Source organism: Podarcis melisellensis, assembly GCF_964234715.1.
Source record: "Podarcis melisellensis genome assembly, chromosome: 6".
NCBI classification, from domain to species: domain Eukaryota; kingdom Metazoa; phylum Chordata; class Lepidosauria; order Squamata; family Lacertidae; genus Podarcis; species Podarcis melisellensis.
In genome coordinates this window covers 86,344,495-86,370,124 of record NC_138538.1, presented here as the reverse complement: position 1 = coordinate 86,370,124, position 25,630 = coordinate 86,344,495, and the positions used below count along the sequence as shown (strand labels likewise).

At 45.0% G+C, this 25,630-nt stretch overlaps 2 protein-coding genes across 6 annotated transcripts in view; one reads left to right on the top strand and one right to left on the bottom strand.

The window, feature by feature from the left end:
• Positions 1–4,971, bottom strand: part of TPR (translocated promoter region, nuclear basket protein) — a 64,078-nt gene extending 59,107 nt beyond the window's left edge. For both annotated transcript variants that reach the window (XM_081914792.1, XM_081914793.1), the window contains exon 1: positions 4,789–4,971. In XM_081914792.1, the coding sequence (XP_081770918.1) occupies positions 4,789–4,939 (151 nt within the window). In that variant the 5' untranslated portion in view covers positions 4,940–4,971. The remainder of the gene's footprint in view (positions 1–4,788) is intronic.
• Positions 4,972–6,164: 1,193 nt separating this feature from the next.
• On the top strand, positions 6,165–24,704 carry ODR4 (odr-4 GPCR localization factor homolog). Of its 4 annotated transcripts, XM_081914918.1 has the most exons (14): positions 6,165–6,285; positions 7,473–7,602; positions 8,525–8,659; positions 10,004–10,099; positions 10,950–11,056; positions 12,324–12,360; positions 12,770–12,910; positions 13,699–13,794; positions 15,169–15,237; positions 16,433–16,561; positions 17,675–17,765; positions 19,166–19,351; positions 22,111–22,203; positions 24,331–24,704. In XM_081914918.1, exons 2-14 carry the CDS (start codon positions 7,504–7,506, stop codon positions 24,396–24,398), a joined length of 1,347 nt encoding a protein of 448 aa, XP_081771044.1. In that variant the 5' UTR covers positions 6,165–6,285; positions 7,473–7,503; the 3' UTR covers positions 24,399–24,704. The 4 variants fall into 4 exon arrangements, with proteins under 4 accessions (XP_081771044.1, XP_081771045.1, XP_081771046.1 ...); XM_081914919.1 differs by lacking the exon at positions 8,525–8,659; XM_081914921.1 differs by lacking the exon at positions 6,165–6,285 and having other exon boundaries at positions 8,499–8,659.
• Positions 24,705–25,630: the final 926 nt, after the last annotated feature.

Genomic DNA, 25,630 nt, shown 5'->3' with positions numbered 1-25,630 from the left:
GGAATCCTCGTGAAAAGCACACAATCTTTAATCCAAAATACCCTATTTATCAGTCTCAGATTTTTTTGGACCACAACATCAGCCCCAATAAGAATGGACAATTATGAGGGAAGATGGGAATTGTATCCAAAACACCTGGAGAGCACCAAGCTGGGGAAGGCTGTTCTAAAGTGGTACTAGGTCACCTATCGCTTATCTTCCTCACAGTCCGATCCATGTCCTTTTAAACATGAATGTGTGTGTGGGGGGGGGGGATTTTGTTACTGTTATCACGTTATGTATTTTGTGTTATGTTGTAAACCACTCTGCAATCTTTAGATGAACGGTGGTACATAAAATTAATAGAAAATAATAATAGTACCTGTTTTCCTAGGGCTGTAGACTAGTCCAGTGTTTCCCAACCGGTGTTCCGCGGCACACTAGTGTGCCGCGAGACGTTGCCTGGTGTGCCGTGGGAGGGAGGCGGGCGAGTCGGGCGGCGAGAGGCGAGAGGATCGGGCGCGGCAGAGGCCAGCCCCGCGCTTGGAGAGGACGCAGCAGCCGTCGCCAAACCCGATCCTCCTCCTCCTGCTCCGCCGCCGTCCTCTGGCTCTCGGCCGGGAGGAGCCTGCGGCGACGGGGCGGGCGCCGAAGTTGGCAGAAGTTGGCGCGCCTCCTCGGCAGCGCCTTCGTCCTCCTCCTCCTGCCTCTGCTCTCCTCCGGCGACGGGGGCGCGCCGCCACCGGATCCGCGCGCAGCCTCTCGCCTCTGCCCCTCGCCGCGCCGGCCCAGCCAGTCAGCCAGCCGAGGGCGGGCGCACTCTCGCTCCTCGCTCGCTTTGTCCGTGGCCGCGCCCGGCGCCAGCCCCGCAGGACGACGCTGCGACGGGCGGCCCTGTGTCGCGAGGGGCGGAGCCCAGGGGAAAGGACCGCCCAGCAGGCGCGGCTGAGGCGCGCATGCGTGGCTGGGGGGGGTGCGCGCCCTCTGCTCTCTGCCTCTCTCCCCCTCCCCCCTCTGGACCCCGCGCGCGAGGCTCTCCAGGGGGTGGGAAAAGGGTTTCCCTCAGGCGGAAGGCCCCGTGGGAGCCGGGAGGGGGGCAGCCGCTGCTGTGGCTCCCCCCCGCCCCAAACCGGCTCTTCCTTTCGGTTCTGGCGGGGAGCGCGCTCTCCCCCCCCTTGCGCTCCGCTTTCCCCTCAGAAGAGCCCCCTGCTCCCCGTAATCGAGGGTGATCGTGCCCAGGGGCTCGCCAGATCCCCCTCCGGCTGTCTCTTAGTCCCCACACAATCCCAGGAGCGCGACGTGGAAGTGTGTGGACACCCGCAAAGGTCAGGGATGCTTCTCAAACCGCCAAGAGGCAAAGCCAACGTCCCTCTCACCTGGCCCAGGAGTCCCAGATGCGCCAGTTCTCAACAACAAATGCATAGAACAGGGTGTGCAACCCAAGTGAATCACTATTTTAAGCCATTCGGGGGGGGGGGGGGAGATGCAACCCATTCTTAAATCTTTCCTACTGAAAATGACCTAAAAGTGTTACATTTGGACGGATCGCCCCCATAACTAATGTTGCATCATCTCACTATTTGCAGCAAGCATATACATTCTTTTCCACGGTTAACTTTTGTATACCTCAGAGCACCAAAGTTTATTTCCTAATTGCTTACTGATCTGCTGGTGAAGCAAGTTTTCTCTTGACTCCCCTTTGAACCATCAACATATCCTTTAACATCCTTTTGACACTAATCAATAAGTTACATTTTTTTATCTTTTTTATTTAGCTATAAATGCCAGGCCATCTCTTTTCTCTGTCTGGAGAGGAACAGATTGCTCTTGCCAGAGGTCAGATGTGATGGACTTGAGAGGATTCCCTGCTTTCCACCATTCTGTCTGTCTTGACTGCCCCCCCCCCGTTTCTTTTTCAACTTTCTCTCCAGACTTCCCCTATCAGCATAAAATTAGGCAGAAGAAGCTTGGTTCCCTACCCCTGATCCAGTGCAGGGGGGGGGGGGAAACGACAAGCAGTTGTAGACAACCTTATTTTAAAAGTTCTCTTCATGTAACTTTAGTACAATTACATCCTCTGTATATCATTTATATCAGAAGTGGGGAGATGATAAATTATGCTGTACCACGCAGCACTAGGGACGCGGGTGGCGCTGTGGGTAAAACCTCAGCACCTAGGGGTTGCCGATCGCATGGTTGGCGGTTCGAATCCCCGCGGCGGGGCAAGCTCCAGTCGTTCAGTCCCAGCTTCTGCCAACCTAGCAGTTCGAAAGCACCCTTATGTGCAAGTACATAAATAGGGACCGTTTCCGTGTGCTGCGCTGCTGCTGGCTCACCAGAGCAGCTTCGTCACGCTGGCCACGTGACTCGGCCGGGAGGAGCCTGCGGCGACGGGGCGGGCGCCGAAGTTGGCAGAAGTTGGCGCGCCTCCTCGGCAGCGCCTTCGTCCTCCTCCTCCTGCCTCTGCTCTCCTCCGGCGGCGGGGGTGCGGCGCCCTCCCCGGCCGGGGGGCTCGGTGGGGCCTGCGGGGAAGGAGGCCATGTTCACGGCGCGTGGGATCGCGGCCCCCCTCGCCCGCCTCCCGCCCGCTCCCCTCCCCCTGCGCGCTGCCCTAGCCATGCGGGTCTCCTCCTCCTGCGCCGCCGTCCCCTTTCCACATCCTAGGAGCCGTGGTCCGCCTACCGCCCCCGGGCCGCGGCGCGGCTCCCAGCCCGGGCTGGCCTCCGCCTCCTGGGACGCCAACCCTAACCCCCGCGGCCCCCCAAACTTCGGAGCAACTCTCCAGACGCTTCTCCCCCGCCTCGGTCTCCCTCCTTTCCACTTCTCTTCCCCCCTTCCTTCCCTCTTTCTTTCTCTTTCTCTCCCACCCGCCTTTCCTTCTATTAACTTTCCTTTCCCCTCCCTTCGTCCTTCCTACTTTTACTCCTGGGCTCCTCCCCCCTTTGCGCAGCCACAAATCAATCTCTCTCTCTTTTTTCCCCTCTCTCTCTTCTTTGCTCAGACGCAAAAAAGCGCCGCTTTTTGGAAATCTGGACTGCTGTCCCCGCTGAAACGATACTTTAAAAAAGGAAGAACCCACTGGCTCTTATTTCTGTTTAAAGCAGTAGATCCCGAACTCTTTTGGCCCACTGCCCCCTTGGTTCCACATCCCCCAGTGTCCCCTATGCTTACTCTATAGAAAGCATTACAGGGGTTAACGCAGCTCGCTAAGGAAGATATTAATAGAATTCTGCATTTGGGGGGAGACCCTAACAGTCATCTACCATTACCTTCTATGCTGTTACTATTTTTTTTTTTTTTACATAAGTAAAAAGTGACCTTTCCCCATCTGGCATGGTGGTGTGCCTCGAGATTTTTTTCATGAAACAAGTGTGCCTTTGCCCAAAAAAGGTTGGGAAACACTGGACTAGTCTACATGTCATAAAATCCACCCAGGAATTAAAATCTCATACCACCCTAGACATTTCTGTTATACATGCTGCCCTAAGCACAAGTACCCAAAATTCCAACACTTAAAGTAAATAGCAGCTTTACTTTTATATTGATCCGGTTCACAAGTACCTCTGAATTTTTCTATAGCCCATTTCCAGAAAATTAAGGCCCTGAACATTAACCACATCTGCTCAGTGGTAAGTCAATGGGGCTTACTTCCACGTGAGCAAGAGTCATAATTGCACCCTCCACGACTTGTTTCCTAAATGTGAACAGATACTCAACAGAAACAATTTAGAAAGAAAAATAAAACCCCAAGCATCTTGGGTGCTAACTGCAGCCTCTAATACCTTGATGTGCTGCTCTCTTAACCCATACTGGAATAGACAAATGCCTGTAACACTTAAGCTTTTGGGAGAGTGTGGCATGCTGTTTTTATTGTTGTGTTTGCATTTGTATGGTTTTCATAGATTTCTCTCTCACACACACACACACAAGCACAGTTCTAATTCACAGAAAAGTAGATCTAGTTGGAAGGAACCCCAAGGGTCGTCTAGTCCGACCCCATGCAGTGCAGAAATCTCAACACGTGATCCCTAATCCAAGTTGAATCCATACATGTCCCTGCTTAGCTTTGCAAATGTGCTACCAGTATTATTGCTGCACCACTTAGGAGTACGTGTGTGTGCGTGTGTGTGTGTTTTAAATAGATGATTCCCCGTGTTTTTATTGGCTGTGGTTTTTTTCTGTTTCATGTTTGATGTCTTACTGTGTTTTAATTTGTTGGAAGCCGCCCAGAGTGGTGGCATTTAAACAATAAATAATAATAATGAGTTTAATTAATAATAAAAATATTAAACTTGCATTATAATAATAATTTACTGTTTGCATGCAGTTATTTCCTGCCACTGCTGCCATTACTATTATTACTATTATTATAATGGCATGCTGTTTTTATTGTTGTATTTGCATTTGTATGGTTTTCACAGATTTCTCTCTCTTTCTCTCTCTCTCACACACACACAGAGTTCTAATTCACAGAATCGTAGATCCAGTTTGTTGGAAGCAGCCCGGAGAGTGGTGGCATGTAAACAATAACTTTTTATGAGTTTACTTAATATTAATAACTCTGGTCCATGGAGTCACGAAGAGTCGGGAACGACTAAACAACAACAACAATAATATTAAACTCGCCTTATTTTATTGCAGTCCTTTTCTGCCATTATTATTATGGGAGAAAAGGATTGCATAATCCGCCCCTTCTGAATCCCGCCTCCTTTAACCTTAAAAGCAACAACAGCCACCCGCCTCCCTCGCATGAACCAGTCCGGGTCCCTGGGGCCGCTTCCCGCCCTGCCCTCCTCGGCTTCCACTCACCGCTGTCCACCTTGTAGCGCTCGTGCCGGGTGCGGAGCGCCTCGATCTCGCTCTGCTGGTCGGCCAGGAAGCGCTCGAGCTTCCCCTGCGCCGCCTTGGGCAGCTTGGCCACTTCGGCCCGCTCCAGGACCTGCTGCAGCACCGCCGCCATCTTGGGCGGGATACCTGAGGGAAGGAACTCGGCGGCGGCGGCGGCGACAACGGCGGAAACGACGACGCCCTCCGACCCACAACCCCCCGCGCGCGCCTTTACTTCCGGCCCGTGAGGGGCTGGGAAAAGGGTTGAGTGGCGGGTCGGGGAGGGCGGACGCAAGACGCGAGGAGTGGGAGGGAGGGGGAGGAAAGTCGGCTTCTGCGCACGCGCAAAGGGAGGCGCCGCCTTCCGGAGTAGCTCTAGAACACAGAGATAGAAAGGCAGACGTGCCTCCGTCACCGTTGCTTCCGGGTAAATAAATAAGTATGTAAGAAAATGAATAATATGTAATGAATAAATGAATGAAAAGCGCGGGAACGTCCCGCTGTGTTTCTCCAATGTGGGTCTCCAGTTGTTTTATAGGATTACAACTCCCATAATAGCCCTAGCTTGCAGGACCAGAATATTTTGCTTCTAAAAGATTTTCTGGCTTAGGCAAGTCTCCTTAAAAAAGATGTCCTGTTACAGGAAAGCTGACAGAGAACACTCCTATACAGCTTTTAAACGTAATGCATACCACGCAACACACATTTGTAACGTGAACTTCCATGCACATCTGTCTAAGCATCCCTGCAACGCCAATATAATGCCATAACTTGTGACTGCACGCTGGTGCAGCAGTCACAAGATCCATCTTTTTTTGTAATAATAATAATAATAATTTATTAGTTATACCCCGCCCATCTGGCTGGGCTTCCCCAGCCACTCTGGCCGGCTTCCATCAAAATATTAAAATACAGTAACGCATCGAACATTAAAAGCATCAAGCCTAGAAAAAGGCGTCAAGAGCACCTGTGTAGTTTGGGCACCAGAAAAATGGAATTGTCGGTGTTTGTTTAACTTCTATGGTTGCTCAAAGGCTGGAGAAAAAAAACCCCTGCTTATTTCTATGGTGAAATATAGAGATTGAAACGCTGCAAAGGCATTTAGGAGCGGAGTGTCCGCCATATCGGGTGTGGCAAGTTCCTTCCTTTTATTGAAACGCCAGAATCAAACGGTTAAACGATTTTTTTTAAAAAATACGTGAGTGGATTAAAGGCGGCAGATGCAAGCAGTAGAAAGGAATCACGAAGACACAAAAAAGAGGAGGGGTGGTTGGCGCTCTAGCCTTATTTCCGCCACACTCAATATGTCGGGTGCGGAGCGCAGCTTTTTTCCCCTTATGCGCGCGCGCGTGTCGAGTCTTCACGCGTCACTGAAAGGCGTCCCGGCTGTCAGGAGAGCGGCGGCGGCGCCTCAAGATGACGGACAGTGTGACACCTCAGTGTGTGTGGCAAAGAAGTTGGACGGTGGGACGCGGGCAGGTGAGAGGGACGGGCTGCCTTACCTGGGAATCTTTCCTCAGAAAGAAATGTCGGTGCCCAACAGATAAGATATCTCGGAACGAAACTAGAATAGCCAGGGATGGTGGGAGCCGCAGCATAAAAACACTTGGAGGGCGCCATAGCTGTCAACTTTCCCCCTTTTTTCAGGGAAATTCCCTTATTCCGAATAGGATTCCTCGAAAGAAAAGGGAAAAGTGGACAGCTGTGGTTGGGGAAGCCGGGCGGAGGTGTGAGGGAAAAGGTCTCTTCCCTTTCTGGTGGAATGTGGCTTATCAGAATTTATTGAATTTATATACAGTACCTGCCTATACCCGGGGTTCTCAGAATAAAATCAATATATAAAACCACAAAATCAATAGTAGTAGTAGTAGTAGTAGTAATAATAATAATAATAATAATAATAATAATAATAATTTCTTTTTTTTTCTCTTTTCCTTCTTTTTTTCTTTTCTTTTTTTGAATGCGTTTTTTTTTCTTTGTAATCTCTTTTTCTTTTGTTATTTTCTACTTTTTAATTGTATGTATATGTATATATGTATCTGATGTATGATGTGTAATGTGAATCTTTTTTCTAATAAAATATATTTAAAAAAAATAATAATAATTTATTATTTGTACCCCACCCATCTAGCTGGATTTCCCCAGCCACTCTGGGTGGGTTCCAACAAAGATTAAAAATACATTAATACATTAATATAATATAATATAATATAATATAAGTATATGTGTGTGCACGTGTATAAATAATATAATATAATATAATATAATATAATATAATATAATAATACTTAAAATAAAATAAAAATACAAAATACAAAATACATAATAAAAAGAAAAACAGCAACCCAATAGCCCCACCCCCAAAAAAACACATTTTAAAGGGACATAGAAGGGGACGACAGAGGATGAGATGGTTGGACAATGTTCTCGAAGCTACCAGCATGAGTTTGACCAAACTGCAGGAGACAGTGGAAGACAGAAGTGCCTGGCGTGCTCTGGTCCATGGGGTCACGAAGAGTCGGACACGACTAAACGTCTAAGCAACAACAAGGATGTAAATCAGATCAACCAAAGGCTTAGCCTGAGCATATGTGCTTTCTCAGAGTAGAAACCTGCTTTGCTTCTCTTTTCATCCTTTAACATCTGGTGTTTTGCTCATTTGCCAGCTGCTGACTGGGCTATGGGACATTTGCAATAATGGGAAGGAGCTACTTTGTGGAAGAAGCTGTTGGGCAGTATCTGTCGGAGCTCGCCACTAACTCGCAAGCCCTTCTCACCGGCCTCTTGGTAGGGCAGGTAAGTGTGCTACATGTGTGTTTGTGTGTGTCGAGTGGGACCTTATCCACCCACCCTGCTTTCTGTATCATTGTGGTGGAAGCCTCTTCTCTGAATAAATGCTCATTACTGTCATCATCATCACATGTCAAATTTGGTCGCTGCTGCTGTATCTTGCCCATGACTTACTACCAACCAAAGGGATAGACAGACAAATAACCCCACATAGATGTTTTAAAACCAAGTGATTACTCCTTAAGTTACAATTGGGTGTTTCCAGCTGGTGATTAATAGTTTGATTCTATTACTGTTTACACAGATATAAATTTATTCTTGTTCGTTGGTACCGTAAGTATGTTTTGAGTTTCATCTTAAAAGCACAATCCAACAGGAGGGGCTCTTCTGTACATGCCCCATGGAGTCCACACAGGAATTTCCTGCTGGTTTCTGCTCTTTTGGAGCTGTTCCACTGATTTACTTTGAGATTGATTGTGCATTTAGACCGATCTCTTCTTGAAATGACGGAGAATAGTAGTTTAGAAGGGCTGTCTTTTGTCAGTTGTTGCAGAACAGTAACAAATCAGGTTATTTGAAGTTTATTATATTATTCTTACACTTAAGAAGCATTACGTTGAAAATCAAGTTATTTTCAGCCAAATCTTGTGTTAAATTTGATATACTGTTAGCTGCTATTATGTTTCCCAGAGAGGGACTAAGTTTTGGGGTGGGGGTTTCATTATGGAAACTACTCACAGTTTGAGCTTATGAAGTGACCGAAATAGGCACACTGAAATGCATTGATTTTAGCCTTCGTGCAACACTCTTTGTGGGTATACATATATACACACATGTTATGGTAGATGAACAGTTGTAAAAGTGCTGAAGGGTTGAACTTGGATTCTTTTCTCTCTTCAAAGCTACTTCCTTCCTTCCCTATTTCTAGTGTTCCCAGCAAAGAGACTATGTTGTCCTAGCCATTCGAACACCTCCAAAAGAGGAGGAAAATAAAAGCAATACAAGTCGTCGTTCAGATTTGTCTAATATTGATGAAGAATGGATCGCAGCACACGCCAATCAGGTCATAAACATTCAGTTGTTGCAGTTGCTTTCATTCTGAAAAGTGCTGTTTTTCTTGTAATGCTATTTCACTTTGATAATTGGTTTCTAAGCTACTGCTAAGTACTGTGTTCTTGTAGATTATAGTCTGAAACTGTAGACCTTCAAAATTTTAGAATGCTATGCATACCTGTGATAGCTGTAAACTTAGCTGACTCCTGATACTTCATATCCTGGCATCTTCCTGTCTGTTTTGACTTCTGATGTGGCCTTAACTGTACTTTTGGTCCCAATTTTCAAACCATCATAACATATATATATCAAGGTGTATATAGATCAAGGTGTTCACCATGATCACTGGACTAGTTCATAAATTGGAAGGCCATTGCAAGTATGATGTTTTTACTTGCATTATTATCTTAAGGAAGGCATGGGCAATGTGTGTACTATAATAAGACAAAGATAATGATGATTTATTCAAATTACATACCGCCTTTTATCAACAGATCCTGAAAGAATATTTCTTTCTTAGTTTGTTAAACTTGTAGCCCGCCCTCCTACATAGGTAATAGGGAGAGGTTGTGATTTACAGTGGTACCTCGCAAGACGAATGCCTCGCTAGACGAAAAACGCGCAAGACGAAAGGGTTTTTCATTTCTGGAGTTGCTTCGCAAGACGATTTTCCCTATGGCAAACCCGCTTCGTCTTGCGGGTTTGCTTCCTTTTTCTTAAAGCCGGTAATACCCAGGGAATCCGCGCTCCGCAAAACAAAAAAATCGCAAGACGAAGCAACTCGTGGAACGAATTACTTTCGTCTTGCGAGGCACCACTGTATCTGAGGCCACCCTGAGGAGCAATTTGAAACTGGGTTTCCCTGTTTCAAGCCCCGGTTGCTAGGTGCTGTGCCATATTAGAGTGTGTTGTGGTATTTAATATACTGCTTAAGAATGTGGAAGTTTGACAGAATACTGTGAGTAATGAAAATGGAAAAAAATATATATAATTGAAGAATCACAGACATATTGACAAGATCCCTATAGCTTGTATAGTTTTGCTTGATTATTGTATTGGAATTAAGGTCTGTTCCTTGTAACTGCGCAAATCAGAGGCAGTATCCCTTGAATAGCAAAAGGAGGTCACTACCAATAGACCTTATGTTGCCCATTCCTGAATTAATGTCCTGTAGATGTTGTGTTCATGGGCTTGGCAGATGTCACAGGCATGCTGATTTTTATCTGCTCTGTTTTTCTACCATGATTGCTGCCACAGTTTGAACTCCCATCAGTCATTGAAATGTATGTTATACATGGTCAGAAATTGTCAGTTGAATAACGGTGACGTCATTTGTATTTGTCTGACTTTGTAGGTGTCACGAATGCTTCCTGGGGGATTGCTAGTCCTTGGTGTCTTCACTGTTGCAGCTCCGGAGCTAGCAAAAGAAATCCAAAATACCCTAAGGAAGGTAAAGGATAACACCCCTAGCATCCCTCTGAACTGAAATCTGATAAAATAGACCCCCGCGCCCATCAGTAAAATTGCATAAAGTGTGGAGCATAAAGAGGGTGTGTGTGCATGGGGCAGGGAGGAGAGAGAGAGAGAGACTCACTCTGGAAATTGCTCAGGGCTGCTGCCCAGCCTGCTTGCTTCAGGGGAACCAGTGTGCATGGCAGTGGCGTCTGGCCACGGAAAGCGAGGGCCAAGTAGGGTGCCCTGCAGAAATGGTGTCAGAATGGCATAGGTGGGTGTGTGGTGCCTCCCGCCCTTTGCTGCTGGTTGATTGAAGGCCACCTTCCCTCCCTTACACAGCAGCTCTGAGCAAGGGAATGTCAGTGTTTATTTACCGTATTGGCCCAAATATAAGCAGCACCTGAATAGAAGCCGCACCTTTAAAATGGGGGGGGGGGCGCGGAAAGAAAAAATACCTTAATATAAGCCGCTCCATTTCTCGCTGCTCCTGGCTTCATACTGGGCGAGTTGGGGAGGGAGCCACGCTGCGTTGTCGGCCAGGGAGAGGACAGAGGACTACGTGCAGGGCGGCCATCGCTTTTCAGAGCTCCTGCTGCTGTTTGCCTTGTGCTCCTGGCTGCATACTGTAAGGTCGCGAATATAAGCTGCACTTTAACATTTCACAGTTGGAATGGGGGGGGGGGGAGGATGTGGCTTATATTCAGGCCAGTACGGTATTTCGTGGTGACCTGCGTAAAAGCAGTTGCACAGTTGTTCGTATGTGGGGTGTGTGCCTGTACTCTTTCTATTTCTTTTTTAATGAGAACTAGAAACCAGTCTTAACTCTCTTCTTAATTCTCTCCAAGCTTGTGTTTTCAGTAGAAAAATCTGTAGCTAGAAAGAGGTTGTGGAGCATCTCAGAGGAAGATGTGTCTGACAGAGTTGCTCTTCATCTTTGCTCCGCTACAAAGAAGTATCCTTTTTTTTTGTTTACATTAAAATTAGGACCTTCATTTTAATGTGTAAAATAGATTTGATTATCTCCTCTGATCTGCCTCAATTAGATAGCTCATGCTACAGTCTTATGCACAATTATTCCTAAGCTGCATTGAAACACAGTTCAACTTGCTTCTGAGTAAACCTGCATAGGATTGTGCGACGATCCGGTTCTTGGTCATGCTGTGTGCCAAAGCCAGTGCTGCCACTCTGCACACGATCAATAGCTGCAAAGGAAACTAACACCGAGGTTCACCAACATTATGCATTTGTAGATACAGATGGATTTATGGGCTTAACTTGATGTTCACATTGTGAGCTACACACTATGAGAAGATTGAAAGAAAGACGATAGGTTTGGATTTCAGCCTTGCAGTCTATCTTGCTCCCCTGCCCCCTGTGCCACTGCCACATCTACAGCCCTGCCACGCATAGCACCTGGAGCGAAAGGTTGGGGGGAAGCAGATAATTGTGCGAGCTTGGAGGTGGTGCGGTGATCATGCCCAGATCAGGCCCCATGCTGTTATGTGATGGCAGTGAAATCAGATTGCAATTTAACAGCTCCTGGACCAAACCAGTCCCTCTCTTAGAAAAACCCTGTGTGTCCAAAATCCCATTCTGGGACTTTCTACTGCTTGCAACTGGTGGAAACGGCCAACAGCCCTTCCACCCAAGCAGTCAGCAGGCTTAGCTGGGAGAAGCGGTGGTTTGGACAGTTCTGTCTGTTGGATCTAGTTACTGATTATGAAAAGCAAATGGAACAAATCAGTGGCGTAGCGTGGGTTGTCAGCACCCGGGGCAAGGCAAGTAATTTGCACCCCCTAACCCGTGGATTTGCGCCCCCTAACCCTAACCCCCAGATGTTGCGCCCGGTGCGGCCCCCTCCTGCACCCCCCACGCTACGCCACTGGAACAAATTATTTAACATGGCTCTGTTGGGTTTTTCTGGAGTACAGGGCTGGGTGCTTTAAATGTAGTAGGACCCTTCTCTGATCAACGTGGCATCTCCTTAAGTATTTGGATAATTGCATAACGTTTGCCACACATCCTGCTACTTCCAAGTTACTGCTTAGAATACATGGTTATTCTCCTACTGCTGCAAAGTTAGCGAGTGTTTAGCCACAGCTGGGAATGCAGACATTGCCATGACATAAAGGAACGGTTGGAAAATGACTCCTTTTTACAAGTGCTTTTTAAATAACATCCTTTAAGCACACTTGGTTATTATTCCTCAATTTGGAACGAATGCTTTGCCGCACCTATGATGTACAAGATCCAAAGGTAAGTTGTGTTTGCTTGTAGGAGGCGATGTTGTTAACTTTAGGCCTAAATTGGCAGGGAACTGTTTTGCAAGCCCCACTTCAAATGATTGGAGGATTCCCTAAAGCTATTGCTGTACTCAATAGACTATCTCTCATGCACTTCAAGAGAGCCTGCTGAATACATTTTCTTGGTGGAATGGACCGGTCTCTCTCTTGCAATTCTTAGCAGCTTGCATGAAGCATTTAACTTCAGATGCAGCGGTAACACTGCCTTAGACTGCAATTCTGTGCATGTTAATTTAGAGTGAATCCCTTCTGGACATATATGTGGGTAAGCATATGTAGATTGTTCAGACTCTGCAAGAAACATTGAATTATTGCCTTAATAATTTAGCCTCTCCTCTCCTTCTCTTCCCTCCTTCATTTAGAGCACAGCCAAGCCGGCAGACTGGAAATATCAGCATGGCCTTGCCACGTCATGGCTATCTTTAGAATGCACAATTAATGCTAATATACACATCCCACTACCAGTGACCTTGGCCAGCCACGACTTAGAGAAAAACACAAGGGTAACAGAACACTTGCTATGCATGACTTACATCTTGTCCGTTTAAGCTAATATTTATATTTTATATTAATGCTGTGAACTGCCCTGAGATCTATAGATAAGGGGCGGTATACAATTTTAATAAATTATAATAATTTAAGTTAATGTATATTTATATATTGGCTATAATGATATATATCGTTCTGTTGGATTCTGCCTTTCCTTGCTGCTTTCTGAGCCTGGACAGCTTCTGTACTCTGCCCATTAAGCCACTTGGAAGATTCAGGACAGATTTAAAAAATACTTTACACAGTGCCTCGTGAATGTGGTGGCCCTTCTTTAGAGACTATGTTAAGATGCTGGTAGATCTGTAGATGTGTTTACAAAAGACATGTTTTAACTATATTTTGGAATATAAAATAAAAAGTGGGCTGTGATCAGCCATTATGCAGCCCTTCTTAAACTGTTCTGAACTCATTGGATCAAGGGTGGGGAGCATTTGGCCTTTACATGTTGCTGAACCACAACTCCCATCAGCCTTTACCATTGTCATGCTAGCTGGAGCTGATGGGAGTTCTAGTTCAGCAATATCTGGAGGATCAAAGGTTCACCACCCCTGCCTTGGAGGAATGGCAGGATACAAATGTGATTTTTCTTTTAAGTTTAGGGTGTCTGATGATTGAACAGCCCTCTATTGTTCAGGCTTCCATGATGATCGCATGCAAATAAAGATGTACTGGGCTGAACATTAAAGTCATGGATTGTTCAGCTACGCAACATGCCTCCTTTTCTTTTGTTTCTGCTTTAAAGAATGGATTAGCCCGATGGGCCAAACAGATAGAGGAAGCTGTATTTCTGATCAATGGTCAAGTTAGAGAGGAAGATGCTGACTTACTGGAAGGGCAGGTAAGTGCTGAACAACGGAGTCTTAATGCTGGCGTAGGTCACAATGTTTAGAGAGGTATGTGTTTTCAGTGGTCAGTTTAGCATAGCTTGACTTGATAAGTACACCTTTATTTTGTAGATAATGGTGCTATTGCAGGAAAGGTGGCCAAATGAGTCTCAAATACTGAAGCCATGTGTCTCTTCTGATCAAGCAGTATTTTAACTGTCCACATGGTAGTAAGCAAACCATGCATAATGATTTGCCAGTTGACCAGAAGAACTTTATACACTGTGATCAGAAAGTCAGCGGTTTGAATCCCCGCGATGGGGTGAGCTCCCGTATCTCTGTCCCAGCTCCTGCCATCCTAGCAGTTCAAAAGCATGCCAGTTCAAGTAGTTAAATAGTTGCCACTGCAGTGGGAAGGAAAACAGTGTTTCAGTGTGCTCTGGTTTCCGTCACGGTGTTCTGTTGCGCCAGAAGTGGTTTAGTCCTACTGGCCACATGACCCAGAAAGCTGTCTGTGGACAAATGCCGGCTCCCTCGGCCTGAAAGCGAGATGAGTGCCACAACCCCATAGTCACCTTTGACTGGACTTAACCATCCAGGGATCCTTTACCTTTTACCTTTATACTTGGTAACTGGTAAACTGTGTTCCTCCTTTCAGAATGTTCACCTGTCTCCCAGAGTCGAGGGCAATCGCTCAGTAGTAGCCTGCATGCTTTTCATGCAGAAGATCCCCTCTTTGCTCTCTGACATTTCCAGGTAGAGCTGGGAGAGACCCCTGTCCGAAATCCTGGAAAGCCACAGTAGTTAGTGTAGACAGTTCTGAGTTAGATGGATTTGTGGTCTAATCTGGTATGAGACAGCGTCCTGTGGAGGCAAAGAGTATCCCACTAGGATGAGAAATTCGGGATCATTGTGATTGTGGCAATTTATATTTTGTGTGTCTTTAAAAAGAAATGAAAAAAGCCTCTTTCCTATCCGACTTCTTTTTTACAGCAAGGTATTGTGCATCTCCATGCATTGGTCATTCTTTCACCACCAGTTTGATGTACCTAGTCTATGTGTTTATTTTCTGAAACTGGATACCTAATGTTTTGGGGCTTTATATCGTGAAATGTATTTTGCGTATAGGGCTTCCCAAAGTCCTGAGTGACCACCATAGTGCTTTGTAGCCTTGACTGCTGAGGGCTGAGCCCAAGGATAGAATTTGCAGTTTTGTTTGTTCTTCCACACAAATGCAGAATTAAAGACTGTTAGGAGAAAACGTGCAACGTTTTCGGGGAAAAAAACGTATCCAACATTTATCTTGTAAAATTCACAACACCCAAATTCTATCTTTGGATATGGAACACATGAATTATTTTCTCTGCCATTTTCAATTATCTTTACAGAAAAAGTCTGCAAGAGGAAACACGCCATCAGCTACTCAGAGCCTTGATGTTCGGGTTTTAATGCAATTGGTAAGTAAATTCACCACTGCCATGATAAAAAGAGAGTGATGTGAAAAGTCCCTGGTTTAGTTCTATGAATTCACTTGATGGCCTTATGTAATCTACTGTTTGTTGGCCTCTGCCCCTCTTCCATGGGGCAAACAGTAAAGGCCTACGGAATATCTCCATAGGAGAAGGTCACTTCCTTTTCTTCCATGCTGATTTAAATTCCCACTGGATTCTTGTTTGAGCTTGATGTTTGGGAGCTTAGCAGCTATAAGAGATGGAAGCTGGGAAGTCCCCTGTTGAAGTCTCCCATTCCCTACCTAATTTGTGGAATTTCCAGCAGAGATGCAGAATATAGCACATAACACTTTATAGCTACTATCTCTCAGCATCAGGGATGAGCCCTAAAAGTGCTTTTCAAGTGTTTGGTATTAATAGTCTAAACCAGCCTTTCTCAACCTTGGGTTCCCAGATGTTGTTGGACTAAACATCAACCCTGACTATGGATGATGGAAGTTGTGGTAAACTGTAGGGTGTAAATCTTACTCTAAAGGTTGTTGTAGGCTGCCGACCTATAGAGATGAAGTTGCAAGTCAAATCAGTTGGGATCTGTACAGATGTTCCAAGAGGCCAGATGAAAAAGTAGAGGCCCTTATGCTCAGTGGCTTGATGCTAATCCTCAAAAGATTAACATGGCTGTGACAGCAGAGCATCTAATTTTGGCAAGCTGTTTTTTAACTGAGACTGAAGCTGAAATCAGGAGTGTTAAAATCTTAATTTATACTGCAGGTGAAAACTGTTGTTCATGTAGGCCAGGCTTCCTCAACCTCGGCCTACAATGTTTTTTGGCCTACAATTCCCATGATCCCTAGCTAGCAGGACCAGTGGTCAAGGATGATGGGAATTGTAGTCTCAAAACATCTGGAGGGCTGAGGTTGAAGAAGCCTGATGTAGGCTGATCCCTTGTTGATTTCCTTTGCCCCAAATGCTGATCAATAGTACTTTCAGAATGATAGTAACATCTTCTTGTACAGAGGGGAAAGGGAGTACTGGAGAGCTCCATGTTTTAACGTTGCAAAAGGTCGGGTTAAATATATTTTGATGAGAACAGACCATAGCACATATAAAACAGCCGGAGAATTTTAAAACTGTAAACTCTGGAAATGTAAAAGTGGCCGAGAAATTTGTTCTTGAGACTTCTTTATGTTTTCTCTTTCAGTCACGTAGTTCAAACACCAGATCCACAGCAACAGTCCAGATATGCAGCGGCTCCATAAATCTTAAAGGTGCTTTAAAATGCAAAGCTTACATCCATAATAACAAGCCCAGAGTTAAAGATGCTGTTAAGGTACTTTTGCTGTCCTTCAGTCTACTGAAGGATTTGGTCTTAATCCTTTCATCCTAGATATTTTAGCAAGCAAGCAAGCAAGCAGATTTTGTTGTGTTTTCAGAAACCTGCCATCATACAATTTCAGCATAAAGGTCCTCAGACTGTTTAGTTTCCTACTGAGCATTAATCCAGAATAAATTTGTAAAAACTAAAAGAACAATAGCATACAAATGAACATAATGGAACGGTATAGTACAGTGGTACCTCGGGTTACATACGCTTCAGGTTACATACGCTTCAGGTTACTGACTCCGCTAACCCAGAAATAGTACCTTGGGTTAAGAACTTTGCTTCAGGATGAGAACAGAAATCGTGCTCCAGCGGCGTGGCAGCAGCAAGAGGCCCCATTAGCTAAAATGGTGCTTCAGTTTAAGAACAGTTTCAGGTTAAGAACGGACTTCTGGAACGAATTAAGTACTTAACCCGAGGTACCACTGTATACAGTTACATAGAGTTCAGAAGGGAAATTCCTAGCTAGGAGTTTCACAAGTATATCCTTACCTACGTTCATTTAAATTTTTAGCAGTTTTTGTCAAAACAGCCATTATGAATTATACTGTTCTGAACGTGACATACCTACTCTGATCAGACAGTAAATATAGTAACTTCTCATCTATTGATTTCCTTCTGAGTTTCAACAGTAGTTGCAACATTTAGATCACAGTTCCATATACATTTCATGCCCCTGTAAAGATGTGTTTGATCCTCCACAGCTAATGAATTGCATTAGCATTCCACCTTGGGAGTCCAGGGTTTGGCTGTCCTCTCCTGGGTTTCTGTATGTCTCAGAAGGAAGAGGAGGAACCATAAGCAGGTAGCATTTGCAACATGTTCACAGCTGCCAGTCTCACTTCTGGGATTCTTTGGCATTCTAGAAGATGCAATCTCAGGACTATATTACCCATTCTTTGGCCCTTCGCCCAAAACTGGACCAGCTACCCAGCCCTGAAAGCAGGCTGAGCTTTCACATATTGCTTGTTTAACCTTTAATACCTCCCAGAGTTGTTGCCCAGTGGAAAGAGGCTTCAAACGCTGGAATGTCTTTGTATCTTTTTGTTCTTGCTTTTGCAGGCCTTGAAGAGAGATATAATAAACACTCTCTCTGATCGTTGTGAAATGTTATTTGAAGATCTGCTTCTAAATGAAACACCAGGAAAGAAAAGTAAGAGCGGGCGGAAGGAATTGTACGACTATATCTAGTTGTTGTTTTTTAAATTGCTTTTGAATTTGGATTTTAAAAATGAATTCCTTCTAAGGAATAGGAGGGCGTGTTTATTTATAAGTGAAAACAAGGCTGGAGCCATGTAAGTCCATGTGTCTGAGTATTGCATGTGGAAGCTGCTGTCTATACTGCTCTAACAATAGCTAGGTTTTTCCCCAAGCAAATTATTCAAATTAGTTTCTCCCCATTGCTTGGGGGGCGTGGGCGTGCAATGAATGCAAACCTAACTGCTTGCAGCACAATCTGATGAATGGCCTAGATGTCACTGCACCATTGAAACGGCAATATTATTAATTGCCTGCAATTTTCAGTTGCCTCTTTAGGTGGCATAGTTTGTCTACATATGCGTATGCTTTTGCCTATTATGGGCCAACTAAGATTGCTTTTTAGAGTTAAAACAAATTGTTCAGGCTCATTTCCCCTTCTTCTTCGAAGCATTCTGTGCCCTCAAGTTTGCTTTTTGTCATTTATTAGCCAAACTTCCCAGACTGCAATAGCGGATAATCGTTGTCAGTTTACTGCAGTAAAAACGAATTGGAGAGCAACAGGGGGCAGGAGGGGGGGAGACATTTGGGACATTTCTCCCCCTCAATACAGGAGAGCAAGTAAAACATCCCGGTTAATTTTTTTGTGGCAGCTTCCCACCTTCCTCAGCAAACTGCTTCTCCAGCACATCATTTGACCTTGGTATCAAAAGTTAGGAGCAGAGCCATTGAAATGAATGGACTGGTCCATTCATCTCCTTGCTTCTACTTTTAGTGGAACTTGGTTGGCTACAATCTAATATATAAAATCTCTCTTCCCCACCCCCGGAATAAATCCAGCTGGCAAGACCAAGCAGGCTTACAGCCTTGGAAGAGAATTTGTGCAGCTTTACTGAGAAATTATATTTTCCTCCATGCTTGTGGGCTGCTCTGAGTGATCAGTCTCTGTGGCGCAGGTTAGCAGACTTGAGATCCCCTTGGCACAGCCATGGCAACACCGCTACTAGTCGCTCCCTTCTGCCCGATAACTCCTCAACAGAGCTTTCAGACAGGCATTCAGTGTCAACACCAGTGCTATGGAAAGATGCAAGTTGGTGATATTGTTATACTGTATGTTTCATTTTTCAGATTTGATACCTCACCAAGTAATCCATATGCTTCTTGCAGCACCTGCAGTGCAGGTTAAATTAATATAAAACTGAGATTGCGTAATGAGGGCATGTGACACACCTATACAGACATAGCACTGATGCTGCCTGAAGACATAAACACTGGAGTATATACTAGTAGTCACAATGTCCCTTAGTGGTGTTCAATATTTTATTAATAATATTTTATTTTATATTTCTGTTTTAGATTCTGAAAGGGAGTACCACACCTTGCCTTGCAGAGTGTTTGCTCCCATCGTTGGGTCCAGCGTGTTGCTGTGCGACTATAAGTTTGGAGACGAGACAGCCAGGGAAATCCAAGAGCGCTTCCTTGAGATGCTGGATCAAGCTGTTCAACCAGAGGATTTGCAGACAGCTGAGGAAATGAATATGGGTAAATATAGCCCCTAACTTAAGAGGCGGATTACGCTTTGCCAGGAATTACTGAGAAGCTCAACCTGTGGAACAAGCAGTGCTTAACACTGGCTCCTAAAATGTTTTCTGCCTCAAACCTGAGCCTCAACAAGTGACGTCCAAGAAAGAGGGAAAGTTGGGTTTAGGCTATTCACTTTCATCCATATTGGTCTAAATGGTGGCATTACTGGAAACATGGTAGTGGGGCCTAGTGGTGTGGCGGGGTCTGCCAAAGGTCAGTACAAAACAACCAAACTTTAAACATAAAATGTAAGAGAATACCTACAAGATTTTAATAATAATAATAATAATAATAATAATAATAATAATAATAATAATAATAATTTTTATTTATACTCTGCCCTTCCTGGTTTAAAAACCAGGCTCAGGGCGGCTAACAACAAATATAAAACATAGATTAAAATGCGACTTAAAAACAGCATAAAACAGCATAGAATGCAGCATCAATATCAATAAAATTCAAAAAGTCCGGGGTCATTTTTGGAAGAAAAACACACACCCAGTCAGTAGACATTGAATGATCACCAGGGCTAACTGGCTAAGTTGGTCCTACTAGGGCCAGCAAGGAGACCAGAGAAGAATTTAAATGTGGGGTCACAGAAAGGGTTTCTTCATAGAAGAGGAAAGGGAAAAGGGAATAGTAAAAAGGTAAAGGGACCCCTGACCATCAGGTCCAGTCGTGACCGACTCTGTGGTTGCAGCACTCATCTCGCTTTATTAGCCGACGGAGCCGGCGTACAGCTACCGGGTCATGTGGCAAGCATGACTAAGCCGCTTCTGGCGAACCAGAGCAGCGCACGGAAACGCCATTTACCTTTCCGCTGGAGCGGTACCTATTTATCTACTTGCACTTTGACGTGCCTTCGAACTGCTAGGTTGGCAGGAGCAGGGACTGAGCAATGGGAGCTCACCCCATCGTGGGGATTCGAACCGCCGACCTTCTGATCGGAAAGTCCTAGGCTCTGTGGTTTAACCCACAGCGCCACCCGCGTCCCTAAAGGGAATAGAGAATAGAGGCTAATTCAAATTGAAGGCCAGGCGGAATAGCTCTGTCTTACAGGCCCCACAGATAATAACATTTAATAACATTTATTTTTAAAAAAGTAGGTTGTAATGCTTCTTAGGCCTTGCACTCAGTCCGAAATTGGGAACTTCTCATTCACCTTTCTGAGTAAAGACCAAGCTAGATGTGGCCAAAACAGTCCCGGGTGGAATCTTCCAACATCTATCTTTTCCTAAAAGCAACACCATGGATTTTGAATGATCTCCTCTGCTTCCAGTGTTGCAGCCCCAATCAAAATGAGACCTGAGCAGTATGTTTTTCCTTGTGCATCTAATTGCACATGGGCAGTGTTTGAAATGCTACAGCCCCAGTCCAAATAAGAACAAGAACGTTGTCTTTGGAGAGCCAGCCAGGAACCTTCTGCATTACGTCTAGTCTGGCACTTAGTGAAAGAGCAAAAGACTTGTTTTCTTTGTGTAAAACCAAAACTGAATATTCAGGGTATAAACTTGGAAAATAGCCCTCGCCTGTGGCTATGGTCCTGGCATGAAAGCAAGGACAATGGAAAGGAAAAAGGCAACACGACAGCTAAAAGTTCTAGAAACTTGGGTTGTTTGAAACGAGGCGATTCTGCCCTCTAATACTCTATAGATTATGTTGACTACCTTATACAGAGGTACCTTGGTTTGCGAACAGCCTAGCTTCCGACTATTTTGGATTGTGACCAATTCAAAACTGGAAGTGCACGTCCTGGTTTGCGATTTTTTTTTTTAATTACGACCCCTTTTTTTGGATTACAAACAATTTTTTTGGTTTATGAGCAAATAGTTTGGATTACGACCCCAGTTTTTTGGAGGCCCCATTGGCAAAAGCGCGCCTTGGGTTACAACCTGTTTTGGTTTACAAACGGACCTCTGGAACGGATTATGGTTGTAAACCAAGGCACCACTGAAACTTTCTATTTTGGGTCCATAGTTCAGTCCTTATGCTGTCGCACCCACTGTTTCTAGTGCTCTCCTGTCCTTCTCTGGTTAGCTTTCTTAACAGTCCCTAAAACAAATTAACTTGACTCAAAGAAGTTTGTAGTTGGAATTAATAAATAATCCATAAATTAGCTTGCACTTAAAAAAACCAAAAACAAAACCCTAACTTGTTTGGATATGGAATTTGCTATGCTTTTCTATTCTTTAGCATAAGCAAATACGTTTTGCATCAGGAATTTCCTTCGCTAAATCCCTGTTGCTACCATCAAGGGGTTAAGTCCTCTTGAGTAGATCAACACAAATAAGATTTCAGGGAGGGTAATCCCTTCTCCTGTACTCATTCTTTCTTATCTAGTGGAAGACCTAATGAACTCAAGCAATAGGTCTTCTGGCCTCTACAGAGCTGTGTAGCTGTGAGTCACTTTTGAGTCGCTTCTGGCGTTATTGTTGAGATAAAGCCTTCCTAGCATTTTTAGACCCTGAGATATGAGGTTTAAGCCTCATTTCAGTGGTTGTTTGTGTGTAAGTAAGACCCGTCACTGTAGGTATTCTGTACTCGGACTAAATTACGCACATGCGTTTTGCATATGTTTACTTGCAGCTGATCCTACAGTTTTCTGAAGAGTTTGGACAAGGCTATGTGTTACTGGGCAAGGAGGGGAGACAAGTGTGTGAGAATGGGATTAGGGTGAATCCACAAAGACCATTTTTGTATCTTCTTTCTTAAACCAGTTGAAGTAGCCCCCCTGAAGGAATTCCAAGATGTTGTGCAAGAGAAACGGTTGACCAAAGAAGTGCTTCTGTTGAAGCTTCATCAAAATATAGGTAGGTAGGCTCCAGCAATTGCTCTTGCACCAATGGAAGCAATGAGTGGTATTCAACACTAGTCCTACTTGGAGTAGACCTATTGCATTTATCTGCATGACTAATTTAGATTCATTAATTTCAAAAGCTCTACTCTGAACAGGATTTAGCCGAATACAACCCAGGGGGAAATGAGAAACAGGTGCAGTCGTTGTGGTTTATATTGGCGCCCCAAATGAGCATTCTCTCTACAGTGCAGCAGGTTGAGCTTCCCAATTTTGAAGGTCATCTGTGATGCCTCATTGGGTATAAAGAACTGAGGGTGGCATGACAGGGTCCTACTAGAACAGAAACGCAGTCTGTTTTGCCAGTGTTTTGCACTTACTTAGCCACCCCTTTAGGATACTGCATGCCAGCAGGGGCACAATTATAACAATTCATGAAAGCAGCAGAATTCAGATGCCTGCTGTGTTAACCTGAACATTTGTTTTAATTTCCTTCCTTCCTTTCCTTCAAAACAAAAACAATTTGCCAAGGCAGCAATCCTGTATCCATTTACCTGGGAGTAAACCTCGCTGAAACCAGCAGTACTTAGTTCTGAATAGACATGTGTGGGAATGTACTGTAAAATGGGAGTGGTTTTAGTTAGCGTAAAAGGTAAAGGTACCCCTGACCATTAGGTCCAGTCGCGGAAGACTCTGGGGTTGCGCGCTCATTTCACTCTATAGGCCAAGGGAGCCAGCGTTTGTCCGCAGACAGCTTCCGGGTCATGTGGGCAGCATGACTAAGCTCCTTATGGCGAACCAGAGCAGTGCACGGAAATGCCATTTACCTTCCCACTGGAGCGGTACCTATTTCTCTAGTTGCACTTGATGTGCTTCCAAACTGCTAGGTGGGCAGGAGCTGGGACTGAACAATGGGAGCTCACCCCGTCGTGGGGATTCGAACCGCTGACCTTCTGATTGACAAGCCCTAGGCTCTGTGGTTTAGACTGGAGCGCCACCTGCGTCCCTTTAGTTAGGGAACAAGCACCTATTCCTCAAAGCGTGGGACAAGGTGGCAGGACAAACTAGGCAGTGCCCTGATACAGCTTTTTGACTGTTGGCCTTAGAGCAGAGTGTAAATAAAATTATAGGCATATGGGAGCGACTAGAGAAAGTAAAAAACAAAAACACAAATTAAGTCTACGGCCTCTCATCTTTTCCATTCTTTCTCACTTGCTCTCTCTTGATATCTGAGTTTTTTGTGGTTGTGGTTGATATCTGTGATGCCTGAATCTCCGAGTGCAAAAGGATAGAATGAGTTATGCATGTCAGAGGCCTCGGATAGATCCCTGAGCTAAGGTAACGGCAGTTGAAGAAAGGGGCTGGGATTAGTCAGTGCACAGAGAGGAAGTGTTATTGTCACATGTCTGGTAAAGCCTTTGCAATGTACAGTGGAGCAACAGGATTTCACTTGCCCTGCCTTGCCTAATGTGCTCCATGTCATGTGTAATTGATGTGTATATGTGTCAACACCTTTATAGTGTCTGTGAATCAGCTTTGAAGGTCCTGTTTCTACATTTTGTGGTAACGTTAATGTGCCTGAAATTTGGAGCAGATCTAGCCCAGGTCCAGTCAATTATCTCTCTATCTTTTTATCTGCAAGCTGAACCTAGCCAGCAGAGATCTGGTAAACCTCAGTCTGTTTCCAGACCTTATTTGAACAGGGGCAGTAAAAACTGTCAGCCTCTCTGCATATTCAGCCTCATAAGTGTGGGGCACCCCACATGCTCACACCTTTCAAGCTTGCTGGGTGAAGGTCATGTATCAGTCGTGAAATTAGATTTTGTGCACAGACTTGTCAGTTACATGTTACATCCAACACACAGAAGCAAGGTGGGGCCTGGAGTCGATCTGTGCAATTGTGTGGCATGTTAATTTTGTATACTTTGCATTGTGTGTGACGGAATTGAGAAAATATGCGTATCGTTGAAGAGAATGGAAATGGCTACCTGAACCCTTACGTATTTTGAATGTTGCTGGTGAACAAGTACTGTGTTTCAGGGACTTCCATTGTGTCTCTGCTAATCTCTTTCCCACTCCTTGCTTTTTGACAGTCAAGTTCTCCTTTTACGTACTGAATTTGCCTTTCCTTTGTCGTTTTCAGGAGTGGTGATAGCAGTGGCTGTCGCAATATCCGCAGCAGCCTTCTCCTTCAACTATTTCAGCGACTAGGCTTCAGATACTAAGAGCCGCCCCAGATACCCTCTAAAGATGCACGCTTCCAGAACCGATTGCTTTAACAACCAAGTGTGTCACCTAACAATGCCACTTAGCAGAAGCTATCCTTATTTAGAACAGCTATCCTGTTTCTGCATGCCATAGTGTAGGTGGTATGATTTTTAAGAGGGTGTGTTGGGGAAAAGACCAACACTACCGATTGGCAGATTAATACGACATTACTTTCCCAAGTTCACAAAGAATTTGTCAAATGTCTACTTACCTTTCCGCTTACTAATTAAAAGGACCATTGTTAAAGTTGTTATTTTGTGTTTTTCTAGAAATGCTGAAGCAGTGTGCGATTGTGCAAAGTTTGCTTTCTTCTTTAAACTGCCCAACACTTAAAAAAATACCTTATGAGTCTTAGTTCTCCCCTTTCCCCCTATTTCTGTGAACATCACTGGGGTGTCTAGGAGAGGGTTTGGGACCCATTCCTGCCTTGGCAATCTCCTAGGGCTTCATGCCAACGGTGTGCGAGGTCAAATGCAAAAGGGGCCAGAATAATGGGTGTGACATTTAAAGGTAAAAGGACCCCTGACCATTAGGTCCAGTCGTGACCAACTCTGGGGTTGCGGCGCTCATCTCACTTTATTGGCCGAGGGAGCCGGCGTACAGCTTCCAGGTCATGTGGCCAGCATGACTAAGCTGCTTCTGGCGAACCAGAGCAGCGCACTGAAACACCGTTTACCTTCCCGCCGGAGCGGTACCTATTTATCTACTTGCACTTTGATGTGCTTTAGAACTGCTAGGTTGGCAGGAGCTGGGACCGAGCAACGGGAGCTCACCCCGTCGCGGGGATGCGAACCGCCGACCTTCTGATCGGCAAGTCCTAGGCTCTGTGGTTTAACCCGCAGCGCCACCCGTGTCCCTGGTGTGACATTTAGCTGTATACAATAGGCTACATTCCAGCTAGATGCAGTTTCATTAATATAAGAAAAGGTAGCTGGGCCCTTTCCTTTTTCGTAGACACGCGATCCTCATCATTTTCTTAAACCGCAGCAGCTAAGCAGCAGCCTATGGAGGTGTTGCGTTGCCACTTAGCGATTTAATATCCTAGTCTATTTTGCAAGCGAGAGCTGCAGTCATCACTTGGCCCTCCGGCTTGTAGAAGCCTCCCTTGCGTGATTACTCTTCTTCCAACACGCAACAGGAAAAAAACATCCACAAACCAGAGATCGTGTTCAAAG

Bases quoted from the DNA above. Each gene is read 5' to 3' on its own strand.
- ODR4 (XM_081914918.1), top strand. From the start codon at position 7,504: ATGGGAAGGAGCTACTTTGTGGAAGAAGCTGTTGGGCAGTATCTGTCG. The intron at 10,100-10,949 runs GTAAAGGATAAC...ATTCTCTCCAAG, and splicing joins TCCAAAATACCCTAAGGAAG to CTTGTGTTTTCAGTAGAAAA. The intron at 15,238-16,432 runs GTAAGTAAATTC...TTTCTCTTTCAG, and splicing joins TTCGGGTTTTAATGCAATTG to TCACGTAGTTCAAACACCAG.